The following is a 27,401-nucleotide window of genomic DNA, read 5'->3' as shown; positions in this document are numbered from 1 at the left end:
TCTAAAAAAAACCCTATTCCCCTAACACCACTCTAACCTCCCTATTACTCTCCACATAACTCCCCTATATCCTCCTAACTCAATACTCTCTATATCTCCTCTTCCCATACTCCATCTACCACCTATATCTCCTATACTCTCCTACTTATAACTCCCTATATCTCCTCCTATTACTCCATAAAACTCCCTATATCTCCTCCTATTACTCCATATACTCTCCCTATTACTCTAAAACTCTATATCACCACCTATTACTCCTTAATCAACCTCCTATATCTCCTCCTATTACTCCATATAACCCTCCCTATATCTCCTCCTATTACTCCATATAACTCCCCTATATCTCCTCCTATTACTCCATATAACCTCCCTATATCTCCTCCTATTACTCCATATAACCTCCCCTATATCTCCTCCTATTACTCCATATAACCTCCCTATATCTCCTCCTATTACTCCATATAACCTCCCTATATCTCCTCCTATTACTCCATATAACCTCCCTATATCTCCTCCTATTACTCCATATAACCTCCCCTATATCTCCTCCTATTACTCCATATAACCTCCCCTATATCTCCTCCTATTACTCCATATAACCTCCCTATATCTCCTCCTATTACTCCATAATAACCTCCCCTATATCTCCTCCTATTACTCCATATAACCTCCCCTATATCTCCTCCTATTACTCCATATAACCTCCCTATATCTCCTCCTATTACTCCATATAACCTCCCTATATCTCCTCCTATTACTCCATATAACCTCCCTATATCTCCTCCTATTACTCCATATAACCTCCCTATATCTCCTCCTATTACTCCATATAACCTCCCTATATCTCCTCCTATTACTCCATATAACCTCCCCTATATCTCCTCCTATTACTCCATATAACCTCCCCTATATCTCCTCCTATTACTCCATATAACCTCCCCTATATCTCCTCCTATTACTCCATATAACCTCCCTATATCTCCTCCTATTACTCCATATAACCTCCCCTATATCTCCTCCTATTACTCCATATAACCTCCCTATATCTCCTCCTATTACTTCATATAACCTCCCTATATCTCCTCCTATTACTCCATAAAACCTCCCTATATCTCCTCCTATTACTCCATATAACCTCCCTATATCTCCTCCTATTACTCCATATAACCTCCCTATATCTCCTCCTATTACTCCATATAACCTCCCCTATATCTCCTCCTATTACTCCATATAACCTCTCCTATATCTCCTCCTATTACTATAAATGCACAGTATTTGGAGCATGATGTGTCTTCAGGGCGTGCAGCACATGGGTGACTCACACCCTGTACCTGGACTTAGGATAGGGGGAGGGGGAGCTGTCACATCAGAGAAGAAGGAAGCCAGGATCGCAGCGATGTATGGAGGTGACCTGGGGAAAAAGTGACAATAGTGCTATAGGGGAGGGGGTAGCATACTAAACTGGAACCTGTGGTGGGTGGGCATCATTGTTAGGGACTGGGCACCCGTAGTAAAACTATAGGCAGTAAAATACCTGTAATCAAATAATATACATGGGCATATTAATGGGAAATGGAACATTATGTAGTAACAGGTTACAAGGCATGGTGAGTGGGGAGGTGGCGGGTAGTTCTGTGTTTTGCTGATGCCATGTGTCTGCAGATCATTATGGGCAGGTGTAGTATGTGACGCTAGGTGGAAACCTGGAGATTGAGGGGTCATCAATATTTTTTTAAGTAGCTTAGTGTATGTAATGCAGGGTTAATGGCGTCTCCATAAAGCCTCAGGGTTCATTTAGGTGTTCCTTTAAAAAAAAGGGTGCCTTTTATGAGATGAGAACTTGGGGTACATCTGTCTATAGAGAAGGGTTAATTGTATTTGTTGGTCCTCCTGTTACTATAGAGGAGGTGGCGGCATTGTCAGAGGTGTGAGGCTGGGGATACAGCTGCCAGAGGGAGGGTGCAGAGAGACAGGTAGATCTTGAGGGAGGGGAGAGATGAGGGCAGTAGGGAGGGAAGGGACACACGCATGCACACAGTGACTGTCCCTGCCTCCCCCCTCCCCCTACACATCCAGGGACCTCTCATCATTGTGGGTCCCTCCTACCCTATACAGGGAGACCCTCCTCATAAGCTAGGGTGCAGCGCACACCCCCACATTGCACGCTCTCTACACATAGAATAGGGGAGGGGGCATATAACATTAAATATTACACATCACACCGCACATGCCTCCTCACACACGGCTTCTGTGCTGTCAGGATCACAGCTTTTAATTAAGCATCCCCCCTAACATCCCTCCCTCTGCTTCTCTCCCCCTCCCTCCTCTTGGAAGCCAGGGAAGAAGCAAAGAAAAGCGGAGGGGGAACAAAGGAGGAGGGGGGCAAGAAAGAGGGGAGACAGTCTGAGGAAGAGGAGAGGGACACTGGGCACTAGGCTGCAGAAGAGCTGCCAGGTGAAGGACTGGGCATCCTCATTGCTGAGACTACAGAGAACATTGTACATGGAGCCTACAAGCTGAGACAGCTGGAGACCAGTGCAGAGACAGCAGCAGAGACAGGTGCTGTCTATCCGTCAGTGCGGAGAGCGTCTGGCACCTGCTGACTGCAGACATGGGCAGTGGGTAAGATAGTGAGGGCACCAATCTCATGCCTACAACCCTCCAGGGACTAACACTTCCCACCGCATCCCATTCCCATTTTATTTGTAATCTATATCATTGCACTCACTTTATATTACCGGCATATGGGGCCCATGCTTTGACCATTGCTGGGTCCTGACCTTGCTCTGTTTTTGGAGGGTATTTCAAGTCTGGGTCATATATCCTCCCATACACTTCTGATATTTTGTATATTTTTGAACAATCTGGTTATTTTTGTGTAATAGACTTTCATTTATCATCAGGATATTCCTTCGATGTGCACTGAGTTAAGCGGGTGGACATTTTCCCTACATCCAGGATCTTGTTTTTGAGCGACCTCCTCTTTTTGATAAAAGGAGCCCATTACTGTTAGTAGCTTCTTATGTACATTCATGTTCTGCTCCGTGGTGCCCGGTAAACCTTCTGTCTACTAGTGCCTCATATGTTTGGGGGGGCTCTGCCCCCTACCTTTCCATTTTCATCCATTTGCACCCTCAAACCATGAAGCCTTTGGAGAAATTCTTAAAGAAGCAGAGCTCCCATCTGTCAGGTCCCAGAAATCTACACCGTAGGCAAAGTGTGTCCAAAATTTTGCCTTCATTTCTGCGTGATACCCCGGGAGATTCCTCTAGTGGTGAAAAAGTTGAAGAAGACCCATCTGTAGCTCCACAACCTTCTCATGACTGCCTAGAGCTGCCTGATGGACTACGCTCACCACTCTCCTTCTCATCTGATGAACTGTCACCTTCAGAGCCTTTGACACCACCGCCAGGGTCTGTTGGATGGTCCCTTACCCCTCCTGGACCACTTCTTGCCCCGGATACCCCAGAAGCTCTCTTGGGCAGAGTACTGGACCAGTTACTGACTGCACCTAGACTGAGCGATGCAGCTGGTAAGTAAAGGGTTAAGGCTCAAAATGGATGATATATAAATGGGATGGTACAAATGGTACATTATGCCTGGACCATGAATAATGGAATTTCCAGAAATGTGGAGTAATCTTGACACACAGAGGATTAGTAAACATCTTCTGCATATTATATAGTGATTATGCCTTGTTTTTTTATGAAGCCGGTGATTCACATTGTGTGTCACAAACTGGTATATGACGTCCCTTAGGAAATAACAATATCCGTTTTGTAGGCCATGTATCTGGAGAAGGTTAGAGACTTCTTATGGGTGTATAGGTTTCTATTTACATTGAGTGCTAAGATGCCTTTAACGCTAATTTCATAGGAAGACAATTTTCCTATTAGTATGATTTTGAAGTCCAGGCATAGAGAACAACATAAATACATGGAAAACATACAATGTTCATATAGATGCTGACCTGCAAGGTAATAACGGTGGACACTATGACCGATATATTTACTGCGCACTGGACCAACACGGCCTAATGCAAGGAGTCAATCTGATATATATTCAGTGTTAAAAGGTTCAAGAATTGGTACCAGTTAGTGCTGCACTGTCAATGCAGAACAATCTGCCCAAACATATGAGGCACTAGTAGACAGAAGGTTTACCAGTGATAATTGGTGTCTACTGCAAAATTAGAGACTGAAACACTACCTGTCCAATGGACAGATCCATTTAGTCATTTTTGTGAGTCCCACAGATTTTGAATGGTGCAGCAGAGCACATGTTCACCCAAAGCTCCATTCAAACTCCTCCTTGCTGGAGTCAGGCAGTTGGGGATAAGTGGTGGGCAGGGTCCCCAGTTCTACCAATCGTGGGGGTCCCAGTGGTCATAACCCCCACAGATCTATCATATTTCCCAAATCAAGTGGACAGATGGTAAATGTTTTTAACATGAAATATCCCTCTTTTAAATTAGGGATGTTACTCAGTACAAGGAGTCTTATGCTTATATGTCGAGACTGATGATGACTACAGGTACAAGAAAATGCCCTTCTTGACAGCTTTTCATGGTTAAAGTTTACTTAAAGGGAACCTGTCACCAGTTTTTTGCCTTATAAACCATGCCCATCACCTCTAAAAGAATGTAAATGAGGTTCCTGCAACCCCTTTATACCCTCAGATGTGGATGCTGCACAGGACATGGATAAAAAACTTATTTCGGAGGTATGCAGGGGCACCTCTGTGAGTATAAAGGGGTTGTAGGAACCCCATTTACATGATTTTAAAGGTGATAAGCATGGTTCATAAGTAAAAAAAACTAGCAACTGGTTCACTTTAAAATCTCTCTTAAAGGGGGTTTCCATTTTTGTAAAAACCCCTCTTGCCAGCTGCAGTTTGTTTAAAAAAAAAAAATAAACTGTTCTTTACCCACCCTCCCCAGGTCCACTGCTTAGTCTATACCACTGCTCTTTGTGTCTATTATTATCTGGAGCACTGATATCACATCGAAAGCGCTGCAGCCAATCAGTGAGCTCAGCGGCTTTGAGTGATTCGTGCCATCAACTTGAACAGAGTCTTTGAGCACAGTTATTGACTACAGAGCTGTTGAGGTTATGGTAGTGCTGAAGACAATAAGAGACACTGGGAGCAGAGTTAGAGACTCAGCGATGGACCCGGGGAGGGTGAGTAAAAAACAGCTTTTTTTATTTCACAAACTGTAGGAGGGGGAGAGGTGTCTTCCAAAACCAGAAAACCTCTGTAAAGTTTGAAAATACTTATTTCCACTCATACACACTGAGTTACATGACAGAATGCTTAAAAAAAAGTATGGACCGTCATGCATGGAATGATCGCAGGTCTACCAACCTGAAATTAAACTGAACGTGTCACCATGTTTTCCCCATATAAAGTTATAAATTACGGCCACCACCAATAAGGCCTCTTTTGCAGCATACTAGAATGCTGCAAAAAAGTCCCCAATCCAGTCTGCAGATCTCAAAAAACACCTTTTATTATACTCACAGATCGTGTGGTCCGGTCCGATGGGCGTATGTGGTGTTGATCCGGCGCCTCCTCTCTTCCTTCAATCACCGTCCTTCCCTGCTTTGTGTGGATGATGCATCCTACGTCATCCACTCAGTGTCCTCCATCATGCTCCTGCGCAGGCGCACTTCTCTATGCCCTGCCGAGGACAGAGCAAAGCACTGTAGTCCGCATGTGCTGGCTTTACTTCTGGGTCATCGGCGCTCTTTGGCCTTCCCTGGAATATGCGCATTACAGTACTTTGTTCTGCCCTCGACAGCGCAGAGAGAAGTGCGCCTGCGCAGGATCGTGATTGGGAGGCACTGTGTGGGCGACGTAGGATGCATCATCCACACGAAGCAGGGAAGGAGGACGGAGATGGTAGGAAGAGAGGAGGCGCGGGTCCAAGATCAGAGGCGCCCATCAGGCCGGACAGCACTGTATGTGAGTATTTTCAATGTCATAATTGGGAGATAGATTTTTTTTATTTACTGTGACGAAAAATTATAGGAAAAAATTGGATTAGGCTAAAATGGCCCCAAAAAAGCTGGTAATTATTACTGCTATTAGAGAATGATTGCCAACTAATAAAAAAACCTATGAATGTGATTACTCAGATCAATGACTAGTATTAGAATTAGTCAGAAACGATTGTTATTGGGATTTTCAAGGGTAAAATTATCATTATTGCTTATGACAATTTCTAGTTGAAGCATCAATCACACGATGAAGAAACTTAAAGGGGTTGTCTCATGTTTCCACCTTCAGGAGTGCAGCACACCCCAGTCTCTTGGCTTCCAGCTTGCCAGGGAATAGTGCTCTCCTGTAGATTAACTGTTTGGGATTTCGGCATGCTGTGCGTTACCATGCTGCCGGCAGGGCAGCGTTGTAGGGACACTCAGGATGGCCCTATTCAGTGATCTGGCCAGCTTCAGAGCAGCCCTTACAAGCTCTATAGCAAAAAGCTTGTAGTGTGCATTTCTTGTCTAAGAGACCAGAGCCCTCAGTTTGGTAACAAACTGTACACTACAGGATTAAAAATCCCTTTGCTCTTGAGAACAATAGATATATTGCAAAGCGGCTTGTTTATACAAGCACTTTGCAATTTTGCCCATACAATAAAATGAGACTATTCCTTTAAAGGTGTTTTCTTGGATTTTAATACTAATCGCCTATCCTAAAGATAAGCCAGTAATATCAGGTTGGTGGTGGTCCTGCTGATCAGCCGATTAAAGGTGCAATCCCTCCCAGGCGAACACCCACGTTGATAAATATTCCCATGGATAGGCCATCAATATAAAAGTCCTGGAAAACTCTTTTCATTCTCTTCTATAACCTATAATTATAGATAATTTTACACTTTTGGTATGTTGGTGGGTTATTTCAGAGTTTTAGAGCGACCCATCAGTAATCCCTTGGATCTGTTGGGTGACGTATGTGTCAAAGCCTGATGGCTTTCATTATTAACAGAAGCCATTTTTTCTACCATGCCTGTAAAAGAAAATATATTTACAGTCAGGGTCGTAAGTATAGTGGTTACCCATAGGATCATTTGGTCTAACTATGACGGGTCTAGTAATATTGCTGTAGTGGAAATCAATTTCCTGTGAACTTCCAGAGCTATAATTTAAAGAGTTAACAAGTGGCTTCTAGACACTTGTGGTGCAGTTTATCCAGGGGAAACATCCAGCCTTGTCAGAGTAGTCTCAGTAGACATGACTATGGTGGTGGATTATGATGATGAAATTAACAGGGTCCGCTAACAAAAATCTCACATTTGATTTTATCTGTTCTGATTTTTCTTATAAAAACAGGCAAAGATGACAGTGGAGAGAAAAATTCTGAGAATAATATCAATGTGCTTAAAGGGGTTGTCCAGTATTTTTTTTTAAAGGCTAGGAATGTGCTAAAACAGTAAAATCATCAATACTAACCCCTTTAAGCTGCCACCAATTTGCAGATCATGCGCCATCTAAGCATGTGACCACTACAGGCAGTGATGTGCTATCTAATACCACTGAAGCCTGTGATTTGCAGCAGCGGTCACATGCTTAGATGCAGGGGTGGACACTGACAGAAGAGGGCCCCTGTGCAACAACAATATATTGGCCATTTACAGTCCAAAAGCTTATCACAATGCACAATTTAGTTGCTTTGGTGGGACTAGTGGGCCCCTTACTTCTTGGGCAGCTGCACAGGTAGCAATAATGGTATATCCGCACTGCTACTTAGAAAAGCTGGCCAAAATGAAACACTGACCAGCAGGGACCACAGCGTTGGTGGCTTGTTTCATCACATTCCCTGCCTTTTGAAAGAAAACATATATATCGCATTACTCCTTTAAAGGGGTTTTCCTAAAAAGAAGTTCATTTTAATCAATAGATCTTGGAATAATAATAACTTCCACAATTGGATGTGGTTAAATAAAATGTTCCTGTGCTGAGATAATCTTATAAATGTGTCCCTGCTGTGTACTGTGTAATGGCTGTGTAATGACCATACAGGGACATGGTCTGATCATACTACAACTCCTGTGCTGGGGAGGGAACGAAACAGTATACAGACATTACAGCAGGGGATCGCTGCTGATTCATTTTGTGAGGTAAAACATTTCCCTGCCTGTTTTAAAACAATGTTTTACTTCAAAGAAACAATTAGCTGTGATCCCGTGCTGTCCTATCTGTACACTCTTTTTCTTCCTCCCCTGCCCAGGAGATGTGGTATGATCAGACCATGTTCCTGTACGGTCAGACACAGCCATTACACAGTACACAGCAGGGGCACATTTATAAGATTATCTCAGCACAGGAACATTTTATTTAAACACATCCAATTGTGGAAGTTATTATTATTCCAAGATCTATTGATTAAAATGAACTTCTGTTCATGGGAAAACCCCTTTATGTCCTTAAAGAAGACTTGTTACCTGTCATTTCTGTTTTAGTATATAATAGTATTTTATATAATGCAGCTATTCTGTAGCATATTTTCTTATAATTCTTCATTGTGCTGTTCCTGTTTTTCCTTCTGCAATGTTATGAATACACGTTGGGGGTTGTGACATTGTCCAATCAGTGTTGACAGCAGGGCTGTGGAGTCGGAGCCCATTTGGTGGAGTTGGAGTCGGTATAAAATGGACAGACTCCGACTCCTAAAATTGGTTACAGTCATTCAATGCAGTTTGTCGGGATTATTTTTTCATAAGAATTTGGGAAAGTTATGAAATGTCCTATAAATGTCTGTCCTATTCCTGATCTAAGGGTCTACACTTTTAGCTGAGATGAATCTGTGCTACAGTAAATTTATCACTTAAACATGAGCCATGTATGAGAGAGTCAGAGTCGGAGTCATAGAAATTGAGGAGTCGGAGGTTTGGCTTACTGATTCCACAGCCCTGGTTGACAGTGTCAGACTGTGTAGGAACACGCCCCTTTGTCAAGGAGAATAATAACACCCAGTTGTCAACAGGGCTGTGGAGTCGGTAAGCCAAACCTCCGACTCTGACTCCTCAATTTCCGTGACACCGACTCGACTCCGACTCCCTCATACATGGCTTATGTTTAAGTGATAAATTTACTGTAGCACAGATTTATCTCAGCTAAAAGTCTAGACCCTTAGATCAGGAATAGGACAGACATTTATAGGACATTTCAGAACTTTCCCAAATTCTTATGAAAACATATTCCCCACAAACTGCATTGAACTACTGTACCCAATTTATTATATATTGTTGGAGTTGGTACATTTTAATACCGACTCCGACTCCACCAAAATGGGCTCCAACTCCGACTCCACAGCCCTGGTTGTCAAACTGTTAATACTGTTATGATCTGCAACATGTACTAAGGAAAGATAGGGGAAAGCTGTCCCTACAGTAAGACTAAGCTGAATCCCTACGATGTAGCGGGCTGCCTGTTCCTAGTGAACAGACCCGCCTTAGTCCTCGGCTAGTCTGAACGAAGACCTATAGAATTAAGGGAGGGGTCCCTAAAATGACTAAGGACTGGGACAAAACTAGGACACCTCCTAAACAGAAGTTGTTTCAGAACACAAAAGACAAACTGACAAAAAGTACTAGAGGTCCAGAGGACCAAGTGAACTTGACAGAGAAAGGCACAGAAGCACCTGGCTAGAGAAACAGTCAAACACTGAAGTCCAGCACAGCCAGAAGGGCGGAGCTGGAATATAAAGGCAGATGGTCACATGACCGCAAACCACAAGATAGAAAAAAACAAACAGGAGGGTTCTAACAAATACATTAGATGCTCCAAAATTGTTCTGTTTTAGGGAACTCAAGTATTTACTAAGCAGACATATCAGAAGAGATTACATGCCCTCCGTAAGGGTTTTCTCTTCAAGGTGACCCTTGCACATATGCCATTTTTGGGTTTATGAACATCATAGAGATGGGTTTGCTACAGTGTGGCTGGCACTGCACTTTGGTAAAATCAGCTATTTGCTGGGGTGCCGAACCGATGACTCCCATTTGAGAAAACATTTAACGGGGTTGTCTCATCTCTCTTCTGGAGCACAACACTCCCATGCCTCCCAGCTTCCTGCTTGCCAGCGACGGTGCTGTCCTGAATTGTGAGCTGTCAATTTTGCAAGCAGAGGCAGTTTTTCCTCTGCAGCATCAGAGGCACTCAGGGACACTAAGGATGGCTGGATAGGGAACTATCGGTGTACTCCAGCGATCTGGCCTGCGTCAGAGCAGCACTTACAAGCTTTATCGAAGTAAAGCTCGATGACTTTTTGGCCACTGCTACTAGACTGGAGCAGTGACCAGTAACCTAGGCAAAGGGCAGGACAAGAACATTAAAAATTATTCTGTTTTTCAGAGAGCACTTTTCAATATGAATCATTAAAGAACATGAAAATAACCCCTTAGTGGCTCATGCACGCAGTAATTCCATTGGCATAAGAACATTGTACTCTGGAAACTTTTAGATCCTGTATAATAGCAATATAGGAACTCCTCTAGAAATAAAAAAAATTGTAGGAAAAAAAATAGAAAGTGGAATGTCCTTCAAACAAAATGCCAATTTACCATCAAATAATTCTCATGCAGGTGTTAATGTGAATGTGTAATCTTTAGGTGATGCCTTGACTGGTTTAGCACGCTGGTGTCAGTACTTCTGCTTTATATGGAGGGCTAAGAGTGATATTTTTAGGTCTGATTAAAACACAGATGCTAAGCCTAGTAACCAGAACTGGATAAGTAAGAAATGATAGGATTGATGTCTGTCAATGTAAGCTGTGGGTTGCGTAACTCTGCTTTTAAATGATTTCACCTGCTCTTGACGGAGATTTACTGCTCCTGGTGTGATCACCATTGAGACTTGGGCCTCATTCAGACTTCTGATTAGCTCACGTATGAGACATATGGGCAGATTACTTTGATCAGGGTTTGATCAGAAACTGGTCTCAGTGCCATCCATCTGATTTTCTCGTACGTGGAGAAAAAAAAAAGTTTCTCCACATTCCCCTGTGTGACAGTTCATAAAACTCGGCATCCGAGTGCAGTCCGATTTTTTCACTGACCCATAGACTTGCATTGCTGATTATTTTGATTCGATCCTCAGATCAGAATCAGACATGTCTCTGCGACTTTCCATAGACCACTTGAAAAATCACGAAAATGGGAATGGCCCCATGGACTATCAAAAGTGAGAATGATATCCGTGAAAACCACGAATAGCACTTGTACGTGAAAATCGGACGTCTGAATGAGGCCTTAGGATAGAGATCCCCAACCTGTGTCTCGGGAGCCACCTGTGGCTTGCGGGTCTATGATGTGTGACTCACGGCTATCTGTCAGCTTGGTACATTAGCACCAAGTTTAGCAAACAGCTATGAAGAGCAGGTCTCCAGATGGTGACTTTGGTGAGTAGCCCTGCACAGAAGAGCAGATCTGGATGCACATATACTGGCATTGGGGTTGGAGAGATAAGTACTAAGCTGGACATAGGATGATAATGCCAGATAGAGGGGTGCTTGGAGCTGGTTGTGATAGTGTGGTGGGACCACTTGATGCAAGAATACTGAAGGTAGGTAAGATGGGAACCCCTGGATGTAGGTATATTGCCTTAATGTTATTTATTTGGGGATACTTTGACTGTCATTATACCGATAATGGGGGCTCTGGGTGTCACTACTGTGGCGGAGGCAGGAGCTGAATGTCACTCTTCATGGAGGCTCTGGATGTGGCTCGCAACCATCTCAGAGAGCTGAATGTGGTTCTCGAGGTAAGAAAGCTTGGGGATCACTGCTTTAGTATGAGGAGGGGTAAGCATATGTGCACAACACGACTATTTCAGGAGGGTTCTACCTGAAATCCACTTGAAAAAGCGCTTACAAGAATGCTAAAGAGAATGAACATATCCATTGCAATGCCAAAACGACTTGCTGTGCATATATTCAGTCTTTTTGAGCTTCTTGTAAACACTTCAGGCTTCTAAAGCTGTGAAGCGGCTAAACGAAGTGACCTGACCATTCTTCTAGTGGCTTCTGTTAGGAAACCGCTCAGTAGTTTATATACACAGTTAAAAAAAAAACACCAGTGGCAAAGACGACCAAAAACACACTAAAGAAAACGCTTCAGGAAAAACTCTGCCAGCATTATCCTGAAGCATCTTCCGCTTCAAAAACTCAGGGGTTTGCATCTGAGTCTAAAAGACGTCATATGTACAGATACCCTAAGGCTTCATTTCCACAGTGAGTTCTTGACATTGCAGATTTTCTGCAGCTTTTCTGCACATATTAGCTAAATTAGGTTACTGGCGTCTTTTTTCATTGCCTTCGTGATTGGATTTTTTTACATAAATTTTTATTGTGTTTTTGTCTCTTTTTGGTGTGTCATATTTTAAATAAAGCTGCTTTGTTTTTGATACTTCCTGGTATTTGGCTTTGACAAAACTTTATTGATACAGTCAGTGTCAGACTGGGCTGGCAAGGGTCCACCAGTGACATAGAATCCAAGGACCCACTGTTGATGATTAGATGATGAATTTTTCTGTAAATATTAAATCAAGTGTATTAGCATGGCTTATTATCAGCACTCCTTCACAGGGGCCCACCTGGGAATTGTCTTGCTCTCCGGTGAGACAGTCCAAGCCTGGTTACAGCCATGTGTTGATTACATGCACATTTTTAGTGTTTTTTGCATATGCATTTTTTACCTGCGGAGTTTCCGCATCTAATGCAATTCCAGCATACTCTCAAGAGAAATTGTCATGTTGTGGATTGCAAAAAGGCACCACAGGTCAGTTTATGCAGCATAAAAAACAAGCACATTGGTCATGAGATTACTATAAATCCCATTCACTTTGCTGGAATTGTAATATGTTGGGTTTTTTGCTCCACTAAAATATACAGCGTCAAAAACTCACCAAAAACTTATTGTAGGAACTTATCTAAAGACATCTCTAGTTATATAATATTTCTGGTTGTAGCAAGGTATAAAGATTTGGAGGAAAACTTCAGACAAAACTCATAAACTGAGATTTGTTCAATCTACTTTTCCTCCCACAGACTTACTCGCTGGTTATCAAAGATCTAGCAAGTATCTCCACTTCATACTTCCTTCTGTTTCGAAAGATGCTAATCTATTACAGTATTTACTTTACTCACTTATATAGCGCTATCATATTCCCTAGCGCCTTACAGACATCATCATCTCTGTCCCCATTGGGGTTCGCAATCTACATTCCCTATCAGTATGTCTTTGGAGTGTGGGAGGATACCAGAGAAACCGGAGGAAACCCACGCAAACACGGGGAGAACATACAAACTCCTTGTAGATGTTATCCTTGTGGGATTTGAACCCAGGACCCCAGCAGATAACCTCTGAGCCACCGTGCTATAAGAAGCTACTGTTTAGCCAGATAGATTCATTATGGTGTTCTTGGTATAAAACACTTTTTTGCTGCGTATTTGCTTGCAGAAAATCTGCTACGTTTTTATTAATCTCATGCACATGCTGCAAAATATATCCACAGTATAAATTGACAGGAGCTGCGGGTTTCAGATGTACGTGGGAGTTTCACTCTTTGATAAGCAAAGGGTGAAATGTGCAGCTTCCCTGCATCTTTTTCACAGTGATATCTGCAGTGGTATATATTCGCTGCAGTCATTTCTGCTGGACCTCGGCTCTGGAAGTCTGCAGAAAATATGTGGGAACATTCATTGTTAAATTTCCCTTGATGAATTAAATTAGTCGATATTTTAATTCTTCATAAATTTTGGATTAATGTATATATCCAAGTTAAGGGGAATCTGTCACTGGGTTTTTGCTGCCCCATCGGAGAGCCAGTGGCGTAACTAGAGTCTGAAGGGCCCCGATGCAAAATTTGAAACTGGGCCCCACCGGCATTTTGGTCAGATGTATGGACCCTTGTAGCCTTCTAGATCCTATAAAAACAAACCTTTTAGTCCCCATGTAATAATGCCTCCCATCCTGGAATAATGTCCCCATCACGGACCCCTTCCTGTAATAATGTCCCCCATCCTGGACCCTTTCCTGAAATAATGTCCCCCATCCTGGGCCCCTTTCTGGTATAATGTATCCCATTCAGGGCCCCTCCAGTAATAATTTCCTCCATCTGCTGCTCTTCTCTGATACATTAAAAAAACTAAACAATTCTTACCTTTCCCCACTTCCACAACATGTGACATCCTCCTCCATAGCTGGTGCAATGGTCGGCAGCCGACTCTGGCTTGCCCGTGACGGGTATGCCGACATCAAGTGCCGTAATACATTTCAGCCAAATGTGTGTCCTTGGATCCACATCCTGCTGTAATAGCCGCTAGTGTCGATGAGCCCCCCTCCCATTGGCCTGGTCAGGGTCGCACCCTCTGCGACAACGATCCTTACGCCCCTTCTGATGTAGGGGCAGGTACCGATACCAGCAATGTGAAACATACTGGGCTCTTAAGGTAGCTTTGATAAAATCCCTGTCTTATCTGCTGCAGATCTACTCTATATAACCCTGCCCCCACCACTGATTGTCAGTGTTCTGTGTACACTGTGCATAGGCAGAAAGCTGCCAATCAGTGTTGGGGGCGGGGTTACACAGAGCTAAAAAATATGGATGACAACATGGCAACAGGTTTACTAGTCCTCTAGTGATAATCTCCTGCTGATAAAACAGTGATTTTATCAAAACTGCAGCAGACAGCCCAGTAAATGGAGTGGCAGTATGCATGCTTGACTGCTGCTTGATTCCAACATGGGCAAAAAGTCCCCACTCCAGCTATAAGGTAGTGGCCTCAGTGGTTGTTCTATCCTATACTTTGGATAGGTAAGACTTAGGTTAGGGTGGTCCTGGTCACGTGGCCAAAGTTTAGTTTGTGCTGCTGTTACAATGCAGAGATAGATATATGCAATTGTGCATGTGCACAAAGGCCTCTGTGTCGGCCGATATGTTGTGTATTTTCTGTGAGCCCAAATGAAGAACTTTCCTCTTTTTAAATGGCTGCTGGGAACCTTTTCCTTTCTTCTGCTTGATATTCTGGCTTTGGGAACTAGGACTGTTGACACCTGTATTCTGGCATATATTTGCCCTGGACCTGTTTGTGCAGCCTGGCTGTTGTGTTTTTGTTGCTAATGACATGCACACATTAACACACTGTGAATATTAACCCTGTCTTATACACTAAAAGATGACCCCTAACATTGTGTGAATCTAGTAAAAAAAAATAGATAAAGATTATTAATGGACAAATAATAAATCAAACCAAAAATAAGACTGATAATTGACGAATTTGTGATTAGAAGGGCTCATTCAGACCTCCGTGCAAATTGGACAGCAATGCACGGACTGGCCATGACTTTCTTGACCCCAGAGTGACAGCCTCATAGAAATACATGAAGCTTTCACGCCTGGGTCAGGAGATCCACGGTCAGACCGTGCATTAGGCTAAGTTCACACGTTCAGTATTTGGTCAGTATTTTACCTCAGTATTTATAAGCCAAAACCAGGAGTGGGTGATAAATACAGAAGTGGTGACGAGTTTCTATTATACTTTTCCTCTGATTGTTCCACCCCTGGTTTTGGCTTATAAATACTGAGGTAAAATACTGACCTAATACTGAAGGTGTGAACGTGGCCTTAGTGGTCTGTGCTCAGACTGATTGGCACGGACGTCTGCCTGATCCCTAAGGCTGCATCCCCATGAGACATTTCCACTGTCGAAAATCCTGCGCAAATGCTACCATTTGGGTATATCCAGAATGGACGTAATATTAGCAGGAAAAGAAATATCTGCTGCGGATTTTGCATCAAATCCACATTAAAATCCATGACAAATAGGTGGCAGTCTAAATTTCTTGCAGATTTCACCCCATTCATTGTAAAGGGTGAAATCTGTTGATGAAAATCTCCCGGATAAATTAACACCCTACAAAATGTAAATCCAGACCATGGAGTATCTGCCCTGTGTGAACATACCGTAAGTGGAACCAGTTCTTGGTACTATTCTGTGAAGCCATACAACCATTTATCTATCTATCCATACAAATTTGCAATTTATCCCATGGTAGTATTTGGGCCTCAGTCCTATCTAGCAGGGGGGCAGCTCACCAAAACTGCAGCAACTCTTGGTAAAACAGCCCATGGTTTTTGTCTCTTATGTCTTCGCTGGGTAGCAAAAACATCATCTCAAATGCTACGTCTGAACTGACCCTTATGGAATTTACCGTATTTGGAATAATTTTTGTATTGAACAAATACCAGTGTAATGTTCTGATTGGAAACAAACTGCCATCCGTACATATATACAGCGTTTCTCAGAACAGATTGCAGAGCAGGTTGAAAACAGACTTGAAGTTCCCATGAACATCCCCACCCCCATCACTTCAATCAGCAAATCAAGCGAACTGACTATTCCTGTGAAAACTGAACTCTGCTGTACCGAGAAATAGCTGCATGTCAATACATGGCTAACATACAGGGCTCCGTAACAAGCGACACCCCCATTAATACCCGCATGAATACGTTGTAGAATTGGCATATTTAGACTGATTGTTTACTAGAATAGAACTGGTATTTATTGTACGGGTTAAATTATATGCCTTACCCACATTTTCATGTTGCCACTTGCAATGTGGAGCTATTATTAAGGCCTTTAGTGGTGCAGAATGTGAGGCTGAGAACTGTGGGCCTGTCCTACTCTGTTACTAACCAGCTGTGTGGGCAGTAAGGACTGTCACTGTGTTTGCTCTCCCTGGAACACATGGGAGAAAGAGAGATTTAACCTTTTCTAGTCAAAATATCCATCTATCTAAAATGTTTTATTTTGTGCAATTGGCGCCCTATTTCTCTTATGACATGCACCCTAAGTGACAAAAGCTATGATGGATGTTTAGATCTTCTGCCTGTGATCAGGACAGGATCACACAGCTGGATCTCTATATAGTGTACAGTGGTCTCCTGACTAGATCAGGACAGGATCACACAGCGCTGGATCTCTATATAGTGTACAGTGATCTCCTGACTGTAGATTATCAGGACAGGATCACATGGTGCTGGATCTCTATATAATGTACAATGATCTCCTGACTGTAGATTATCAGGACAGGATCACACAGTGCTGGATCTCTATATAATGTACAGTGATCTCCTGACTGTAGATTATCAGGACAGGATCACACAGTGCTGGATCTCTGTCATATGCAGTGATCTCCTGACTACAGATTATCAAGACAGGATCACACAGTGCTGAATCTCTATATAATGTACAATGATCTCCTGACTGTAGATTATCAGGACAGGATCACACAGTGCTGAATCTCTATCATATACATTGATCTCCTGACTAATCTACAGTCAGGAGATCACTGTATATTATATACTGTATATACCCAGCACTGTGTGATCTTTGTGATCCTGTCTTGATAATCTACAGTTAGGAGATCATTGCTCATTATATAGAGATCCTGCAGTGTGTGATCCTGTCCTCATAATATATAGACTGGAGACCGTTGTATATAGAGATCCAGCGTTGTGTGATCCTGCCTGATAAAATAGTAAGGAGATGACTGTAAATAAAGATCAAGCGCTGTGTGATCCTGTCCTGATAATCTGCAGTCAGGAGATAATTGTACATTATATAGTGATCCTGCATTAATAATCTATAGTCAGGAGATCTCTGTATGTAGAAGTCCAGCAATGTGTGGTCTTGTCCTGATAATCTACAGTCAGCAAACCTATGTATAAGTATATATATTGTATACCCAGTGCTGTATGTGATCCTGTCCTAATAATCTACAGTACATTATATACCGTATATACCCAGCACTGTGTGATCTTGTTCTAATTATTAGGACAGGATCACACAGTGCTAGGTATCTACATAATATACAGTGATCTCCTGACTGTAGATTATCAGGACAGGTTTACACATTTCTGAATTTGTATATACAGTGATATCCTGACTGTAGATTTTATGACAGGATCACACACTGCAGGATCTCTATATAATCCTGACTGCAGATTATCAGGACAGGAACACACAGCTGGATCTCTATATAGTGTATAGTGATCTCCTGAATGTAGATTATCAGGACAGGATCGCACAGTGCTGGATCTCTATATAGTGTACAGTGATCTCCTGAATGTAGATTATCAGGACAGGATCGCACAGTGCTGGATCTCTATATAATGTACAGTGATCTCCTGACTGTAGATTAACAGGACAGGATCATACACAGCGCTGGATCTCTATATAATGTACAGTGATCCCCTCACTGTAGATTATCAGGACAGGATCACATGGTGCTGGATCTCTATATAATGTACAGTGATCTCCTGACTGTAGATTATCAGGACAGGATCACATGGTGCTGGATCTCTATATAATGTACAGTGATCTCCTGACTGTAGATTATCAGGACATGATCACACAGCGCTGGATCACTATATAATGTACAGTGATCTCCTGACTGTAGATTATCAGGACAGGATCACACAGTGCTGGATCTCTATATAATGTACAGTGATCTCCTGACTGTAGATTATCAGGACAGGATCACACAGTGCTGGATCTCTATATAGTGTACAGTGATCTCCTGACTGTAGATTATCAGGACATGATCACACAGCGCTGGATCACTATATAATGTACAGTGATCTCCTGACTATAGATTATCAGGACAGGATCACATGGTGCTGGCTCTATATAATGTACAGTGATCTCCTGACTGTAGATTATCAGGACATGATCACACAGCGCTGGATCACTATATAATGTACAGTGATCTCCTGACTATAGATTATCAGGACAGCATCACATGGTGCTGGATCTCTATAGTGTACAGTGATCTCCTGACTGTAGATTATCAGGACAGGATCACATGGTGCTGGATCTCTATATAATGTACAGTGATCTCCTGACTGTAGATTATCAGGACAGGATCACACAGTGCTGGATCTCTATATAATGTACAGTTATCTCCTGACTGTAGATTATCAGGACAGGATCACACAGCGCTGGATCTCTATATAATGTACAGTGATCCCCTGACTGTAGATTATCAGGACATGATCACACAGCGCTGGATCACTATATAATGTACAGTGATCTCCTGACTATAGATTATCAGGACAGGATCACATGGTGCTGGATCTATATATAGTGTACAGTGATCTCCTGACTGTAGATTATCAGGACAAGATCACATGGTGCTGGATCTCTATATAGTGTACAGTGATCTCCTGACTGTAGATTATCAGGACATGATCACACAGCGCTGGATCACTATATAATGTACAGTGATCTCCTGACTATAGATTATCAGGACAGGATCACATGGTGCTGGATCTCTATATAATGTACAGTGATCTCCTGACTGTAAATTATCAGGATAGGATCACATGGTGCTGGATCTCTATATAGTGTACAGTGATCTCCTGACTATAGATTATTAGGATATGATCACACAGCGCTGGATCACTATATAATGTACAGTGATCTCCTGACTATAGATTATCAGGACAGGATCACATGGTGCTGGATCTCTATATAATGTACAGTGATCTCCTGACTGTAGATTATCAGGACAGGATCACATGGTGCTGGATCTCTATATAGTGTACAGTGATCTCCTGACTATAGATTATTAGGATATGATCACACAGCGCTGGATCACTATATAATGTACAGTGATCTCCTGACTATAGATTATCAGGACAGGATCACATGGTGCTGGATCTCTATATAATGTACAGTGATCTCCTGACTGTAGATTATCAGGACAGGATCACATGGTGCTGGATCTCTATATAGTGTACAGTGATCTCCTGACTATAGATTATTAGGATATGATCACACAGCGCTGGATCACTATATAATGTACAGTGATCTCCTGATTGTAGATTATCAGAACACGGGTTTGGTGTTTTGTGATGTGGAGTATACTGTAGGTAATCTTGCTCTGCTGATGTTTATGTGCACAGTTTACTCCTTGTAATGAGAGATCAGGTAGCACGTCTCAGTACATGCTGTCATTGGGTGTGCCGAATGTTACCGACTATGACATGCCAGGGCACACACTACAGGTACATATTTGTGTTTCATAACTGATGATCAGACATTGGTATAGATTATGGAATAAGGACATTGCCAAATAAGTGTTGTGAGCCTGCATGTGGGTTCTACATGGATACAAGTCCACGTGATCCTTCTTTTCTCTTCCATCAGAATTAGCGTTGGATGATTTTATACTGACCCACACCCTATTTATACCGACAGAAGAGCTGCTGGTCCAGTTACAACAGTAATATCCTTCCAGTGTTTTTCTATGCATAAATGTTTATATGCTGGGAACTAATGTATACTGTATACTATGGTGTATTATGCCCATGTGCTCATATACTATACATATACCAGGTCAGATGTAGTAAGATGCACAGCATTGTTTATTTTCAGGTTACTAAAGAACAGCTAAATGAAGAATGTTGTGTATCTTGGATGGATGTTTATATTTTCTACATTTACAATTTGCCCTTGAAAAATCACCTGTAAATTAAAGAGGTTGTTCATTGCTTTAACATTGATGGCCTATCCTTAGGAAAGGTTATCAATGGTCTGACTGGTGGGGGTGCGAAACCTTGCACCCCCGCCGATCAGCTGTTCTCAGTGTTGGCGGCGGCCGGAACTGACCACTTACGGAGCTGTACAGCACAGCTCCGTCTACTGTATAGGGGCTGCGGCCATGTACTGCTCATCAGTCCACTATTGATTTGAATGGGGGCGGATGTGCAGTACCCAACCGTGGCCACTATACTGTAGACGTAGCTGTTCAGCTCCATAACTGGTCAGTTTTTGCCGACACCTAGAACAGCTGATCGGCGGTGGGTGCTGGATGTCGCACCCCTACCGATCTGACATTGATGACCTATCCTAAGGATAGGCAACCAATACAAACGTAGTGGACAACCTCTTTAAGATAACTGAAATGTCCTCATTTTAGAAATATACTGTCATGTATTTGGGAACTCTTGCCAATAACCAATATAGTTGTCATCATAGTTCTCACGGAGGTAATTGTATGATTTTTCTTAGACATAGAATATACAACTTTTTACAGAAGGCTTGTGAATAAGTCAAAAGTGTCCACTTTTTGCTCTTATTTTATTCCCACTACTCCCCTGAATGATACATATATTTTTGTTTAATTTAAATACGCCATACGGTTCCAGGGATGCGAGTCTTTTTATTTTTGCCAATTTTTATGATCTTTAACAAGGGGGCGTGATAATAATGCACACCAGCCTAAAAACACTCCCACAGAGAATCCTGTGGTCAACACCTCCTTGTAGAGACCAAAAAATTAGCATTAAATATAAAGACCTGTATCTCTGGAACCATATGGCAAATTTTAAACAGGATGAATACTTAGGAGAGCAACTGGAATAAAACAAGAGCAAAAACTGGCCACGTTTGACCTGGTGACAGGTCCTCTTTAAAAGGTAGTACTAATATAGTGCTTTATAGGATTAACGAACAGAGAGACAACCATAAGGAAGCTTCAGTTTTATCGGTTCTCATACAGCTTTTACAGAAGCTTTGAATTTATATTAGTAAGACCTAACATTTGCTGCCTGGCACCACAAAATAGCATTATTGTGTTTCTTTCAGGATTAGGGTTGTCCAGTATAGGAAAAAAAATAGTCTTCTTTTTTCCCCAGAAACAGCGCCGCTCTTGTTTATTGGCTATGAGTGGTACTGCAGTTTAGTCTTAATCATTTAAATAGGACTAAGTTAGGATACTAGACACAGATCATGGACATAAATGGTGCTATTTTGTTAGCTGTATCAAATGCTTTATGACACTTCTGAGAACAAAGATTTTAAATTGGTAAATACATTACAGAAAGCTTTCCGGCAAAGGCTATTCCCTCTGACCCCCGGTGCACATACACACAGGGCTCTGCTAAGCGCATGTCCTAAATAGCATCTAATTACAACATTTCAGTTGGAAGGGATTGTCTATTTGTTTGGTAAAAACACAATACAGCCATTACCAAAACAGTATAAAGAAGGAGTAGAGAAACAAAACAAATGTATTGTTTCATCATGTTTCACGATTTGGAATGGGTTTATATTTTTATTGAAATTTCCCTTAATATGAAAACTTTCTGCGGCTGTAGTCGACATAGCTCACCGACATGGGAAGGAAGTGATGCTGTACAAAAGAAGCAAGCTGTGCTCTGTGCTGTTCTTCATCTACTGGACACTTACAAGGATTCTCTACAAGAAGAGGAGAAGACCTTTCAGCTTATCAAGGTTAGAGAAGACGACATGTTGATGTGGACAACAGGATACAAATATATAGCCACTGTCAGCGTTGTCCTTGCTTTGCTTTACTTTAAAGGGGTTTTCTCATCTTCAATCATCAGGAGTGCATCGCTCCCCTGCCTTCTGGCTTCCTACCTGCCAGGGAGCGGTGCGCTCCTGACTAGTGTTGAGCGATACCTTCCGATATAGGGAAATATCGGATCGGATTGGATCGGACCGATACCCAAAAAATCTGCGCTGCGGATTCCAGCCCCCAGCTGCCTAGATGTACCTGGCTGGACACAAAAATAGGGCGAAGCCCCACGTATTTTTTTTTTTAATTATTTCATGAAATTCATGAAATAATTTAAAAAAAAGGGCTTCCCTATATTGTTGTGTCCGGCCAGGTACAAATAGGCAGCTGGTGGTTGGGGGCAGCCCGTTCCTGCCTGCTGTACCTGTCTGGACACAAAAATAGGGCGAAGCCCCACGGCAATTTTTTTAAAATTATTTCATGAAATTCATGAACTAATTAAAAAAAGGGCTTCCCTGTATTTTTGTTTCCAGCCAGGTACAAATAGGCAGCTGGTGGTTGGGGGCAGCCCGTTCCTGCCTGCTGTACCTGTCTGGACACAAAAATATGGCGAAGGCCACGTCAAATTTTTGGTGAAAAATTCAATAAAATGTTTTAAAAAAAACACATTTAGGGACTGCATCTTTATTAACCCCTCCATGTGAGGGGTTAATAAAGATGCAGTCCCTAAATTATTATTTTTTTTTATTATTTTTTAATTAATTTTCCCCAAAAATTTTGACGTGGGCTTCGCCATATTTTTGTATGCCAGCCAGGTACAGCATCCAGGAACTGGCTGCCCCCAACCACCAGATGCCTATTTGTACCTGGCCGGACACAACAATATAGGTAACCCTTTTTTTTTTTTATTATTATTTCATGAATTTCATGAAATAATTAAAAAAAAATACATGGGGCTTCGCCCTATTTTTGTGTCCAGCCAGGTACAGCAGGCAGGAACGGGCTGCCCCCAACCACCAGCTGCCTATTTGTACCTGGCCGGACACAACAATATAGGTAACCCTTTTTTTTTTTATTATTATTTCATGAATTTCATGAAATAATAAAAAAACAATACATGGGGCTTCGCCCTATTTTTGTGTCCAGCCAGATATAGCAGGCAGGAACGGGCTGCCCCCAACCACCAGCTGCCTATTTGTACCTGGCTGGACACAACAATATAGGGAAGCCCTTTTTTTTTTAATTATTTCATGAATTTCATGAAATAATTTAAAAAAAAATACGTGGGGCTTCGCCCTATTTTTATGTCCAGCCAGGTACAACTAGGCAGCTGGGAGCTGGAATCCACAGCGCAGGGAGGCCCAAGCTTTCTGGGCCTCCCCCCCCCGCTGCAAATTGCAGTCCGCAGCCACCCCAGAAAATGGCGCGTTCATAGAAGCGCCATCTTCTGGCGCTGTACCCAACTCATCCAGGGCCCTGGTGCGGTGGCACACTGGGTAATAAAGGAGTTAGGGCCAGCTTGGCATTATCAGCTGGCCCTAAGCCCGAAATTCATGGTGTCATGCCAATATTAGACATGACCGCCATGAATTTCTAGTAAAGTATTTAAAAAAACACAACACCCAGAATAAAGTCCTTTAATTGAAATAAACACACAATTTTTTAATGTTCTAAATTAAGCCATACTTACCATCAACCCCATTCCAGCTGAAGCCAATGTCTTCTGCAATAAAAGTAAAATAATAAAGCAACCTCATCCTTACCTTTCCATGGTTCCCAGGACGGCTCCAGCTCTGCTACATTGACATGACAGGCTGGATCGCAGCCGAAAGCTGCCATCCAGCTTGCCATGCCGCAGACACTGAGAAGCGCAGGCATGCTTGCGCTCCTCAGTGTCTCGCTGTGACGGCATCCAGATGAGCCAAGGTCATGTCCAATGAACTCAGCTCACCTCATGCACGTCACTGACAGCGTGGGAGAATTCTCCTGCTCAAGCGCTTGAGCAGGAGAATTCTCCCACGCTGGGATGGCATTGAGATGACAGGCTGGATAGCAGCTGAGCGCTGCCATCCAGCATGCCATCCTTCATAGACACTGCAGAGCGCAGGCATGCTTGCGCTCTGCAGTGTCTCTGAAGGATGACAAGCTGGATGGCAGCGTTCAGCTGCGATCCAACCTGTCATCTCAATGCCATCCCAGCGTGGGAGAATTCTCCTGCTCAAGTGCTGAGCGCAGGAGAATTCTCCCACGCTGTCAGTGACGTGCATGAGGTGAGCCGAGTTCATTGGACATGACCTCGGCTCATCTTTATGCCGTCACAGCCAGACACTGAGGAGCGCAAGCATGCCTGCGCTTCTCAGTGTCTGCGGCATGGCAAGCTGGATGGAAGCTTTCGGCTGCGATCCAGCCTGTCATGTGAATTTAGCAGAGCTGGAGCCGTCGTGGGAACCATGGAAAGGTAAGGATGATGTTGGTTTATTATTTTACTTTTATTGCAGAAGACATTGGCTTCAGCTGGAATGGCCGTGATGGTAAGTATGGTTTAATTTAGAACAATAAAGAATTGTGTGTTTATTTCAATTAAAGGACTTTATTCTGGGTGTTTGTGTTTTTTTTTTTAACTTTGACTATGGGGTTAGTAATGGGGGTGTCTTATAGACGCCTCTCCATTACTAACCTGGGCTTGATGTCAGCTGGCATTATAAGCTGACATCAACCCCAGCCCTATTACCCCACTGCCACCGCTACAGGGCAGTGGGAAGAGCGAGGCTAAGTGCCAGAATTGGCGCATCCTATGGATGCGCCATTTCTGGGGCGGCTGACGGCTGGTGTTTCTAGCCTGGGAGGGGGCCAATATTCATGGCACCCTTCCTGGGCTATTAATATCAGCCCCCAGCTGTCTGCCTAGCCTTTGCTAGCTATTAAAATAGGGGAGACCCCACTTCATTTTTTTTGGGGTCCCCCATTTTAATAGCTCGTAAAGGCTAGGTATTCAGCTGGGGGCTGATATTAGTAGCCTGGGAAGCTCCGTGGGTATTACCCCCTTCCCAGGCTTCAAACATCTGCCCCAGCTGTCTGCTTAACCTCCGCTAGAGACTAAAATTACGGGGAACCCCACGCCCTTTTTATTTTTTAATAAATCCTTTATTTTAACACTAAATGACAAGTACAGTAACCAACACTGTCACTGTACTTATTAGGTATGTGACTGACATATTTCTATGTATCTAATCTATGTGTGATGCTCTATTCTTTCTATTCTAAATTGTCGGGTACCGATGCTGAATTGCCGGCCGGCTTTTTTAAAGAGACGGTGCATGAAAACACTATTATTTTTTTTAATAAATCCTTTAACACTAAATGACAAGTACACTAAGCTGAGCGCTGCCATCCAGCTTGTCATCCTTCAGAGACACTGCAGAGCGCAGGCATTATGGGAACTTCCGATTCCGGTATTCAATATTTTAAAAGTATCGGAACTCAGTATCGGAACTCCGATGCCGCGAATATCGGTCGATACCCGATATTTCAGTATCGGAATGCTCAACACTACTCCTGACTGATAGTTTGGACTGGCAGCATGGCCGGGATCACAAAGTGATCACACATGCTGCAATCAGAGTCAGCTTTTCCTCTGCAGCATAGTTTTGGCCACCTTCAGAGCAGTGCTCCCTCCTTGCCTAGAAAATAATCCAACTTGATTTTTTATTATTTTTAATGAGAGGCAAATTGCAAAGTTGCTTGTTTTATAAGTACTTTGCAATTTTATCAATTTACCACGATGAGATAACTATTTTAAAGCCATTTATAGCTGAGGCGGAATAACTTTGTCCACCTCCAACCACTGGCGGTGAAGCTACAGAATAAGCTGAAAGCAACCAAGCTATGTTGGTTCGTTAACTCTCATATAAATGATTGAGGGTCATGGAAACAGCACATCATGATGAAGAACGCTGTTTCTGTAACTCGGGAGTTAGAAAACAGTTTGGCTGGCTGTGCTGCGCTGTTTCTGAAACTCCCGATAACATAACTCAATAACATTTGTAGAAACTTTACCCATATTTACCAGTTTTCAACCCATGTCTTCCATACAACCTTCACAAATCATAATTAGAGGGCAGATTGTAAAACAATGCCTGCATGTTGTGAACGGGAAACTGATCAGTCCAGAACAATGGGGTTTGCATGGAATTCAGACTCTTCTAAGTGGCAGGCGGGAGTCAAGCGAGACGAGACATCAGTTTTGACAGAACTGGGTTAAAGGGTCAATCATTGGTGTAATTGAAGTCTCATGGTCAAATGCACCTGATAAATATATATATATATGCACATGGGATTACAGGCCAAGGGCTCACATGGGAATATAGCTCAAGGAGAAGAATGGATGAAGAATTAGAATTTTGAGAAATATCTTCCTCCTCAATAATGCTTTGATTCCTTGCAGGATTTCTATGTCCTTGTGATGCGGGATGCTCCAAACATTCCTCAGCTCGAGGGCAATGTCATCAGGCTGCATCGATTGGTGGAGACAGCTGAACTCAGGTAGAATAAATCACTCTTATTTCTGTTTTATAATCAGTAATGTCCTCTCATTGATAGTATATGAAGCCAAATTCTGACTTTACTCCTCCATTACCAGATTGTATTGGACGAAATAGTCATTTGTACTGTCACAGTATTCTACCGTAGAGATCTCATATCTAGGCCATGTTCATACATACAGTTTATGTTAGTGGTTTTGATGGCAGATATAGAAACCATTAGGAGCTAGCGATAGTAGTCTCCCTTTGGAGGATGCACAGATCTCAGTCACTAGTAATAAATTACCTTGTGGTAATATAATGTCAGTGTACACAAGTATTAATACTTTGTCATTACTAAAATGCACAGATCAAAAGAACCAAGAATAAAAACAGGAGGTCCGAGCATGACTGTGCTTCAAGTGAGACAATAGAAGAACTTGGCACTCAGTAAGTTGCAGTGAAAGAAAACAATTTTTATTGGCAATTCTATTGGTTGTTAATGTTTTGGTCCTACATATGGACCTCCATCAGAACTGATCGTCATCGGA

At 42.5% G+C, this 27,401-nt stretch overlaps 1 protein-coding gene across 4 annotated transcripts in view; it reads left to right on the top strand.

Annotated features, from left to right (window-relative positions):
• Window positions 1-1,267: 1,267 nt before the first annotated feature.
• Window positions 1,268-27,401, top strand: part of RAPGEFL1 (Rap guanine nucleotide exchange factor like 1) — a 67,836-nt gene continuing 41,702 nt past the window's right edge. Inside the window, exons 1-5 of one of the 4 annotated variants that reach the window (XM_073683376.1) lie at window positions 1,268-1,406; window positions 2,904-3,532; window positions 20,218-20,296; window positions 22,155-22,305; window positions 26,775-26,872. In XM_073683376.1, coding sequence (XP_073539477.1) covers window positions 3,142-3,532; window positions 20,218-20,296; window positions 22,155-22,305; window positions 26,775-26,872 — 719 coding nt within the window. In that variant the 5' untranslated portion in view covers window positions 1,268-1,406; window positions 2,904-3,141. Of the gene's footprint in view, window positions 1,407-1,460; window positions 2,623-2,903; window positions 3,533-20,217; window positions 20,297-22,154; window positions 22,306-26,774; window positions 26,873-27,401 lie in introns of those variants that run through there. The other 3 variants (XM_073683377.1, XM_073683378.1, XM_073683379.1) reach the window with 3 other exon arrangements.

The sequence above is a fragment of the Phyllobates terribilis genome, unplaced genomic scaffold (assembly GCF_046119375.1).
Source record: "Phyllobates terribilis strain yellow unplaced genomic scaffold, ASM4611937v1 Scaffold_5__5_contigs__length_657084704, whole genome shotgun sequence".
Classification (NCBI taxonomy): domain Eukaryota; kingdom Metazoa; phylum Chordata; class Amphibia; order Anura; family Dendrobatidae; genus Phyllobates; species Phyllobates terribilis.
The sequence above is the reverse complement of the archived record's forward strand: the minus strand, read 5'-3'. Positions and strand labels throughout refer to the sequence as shown.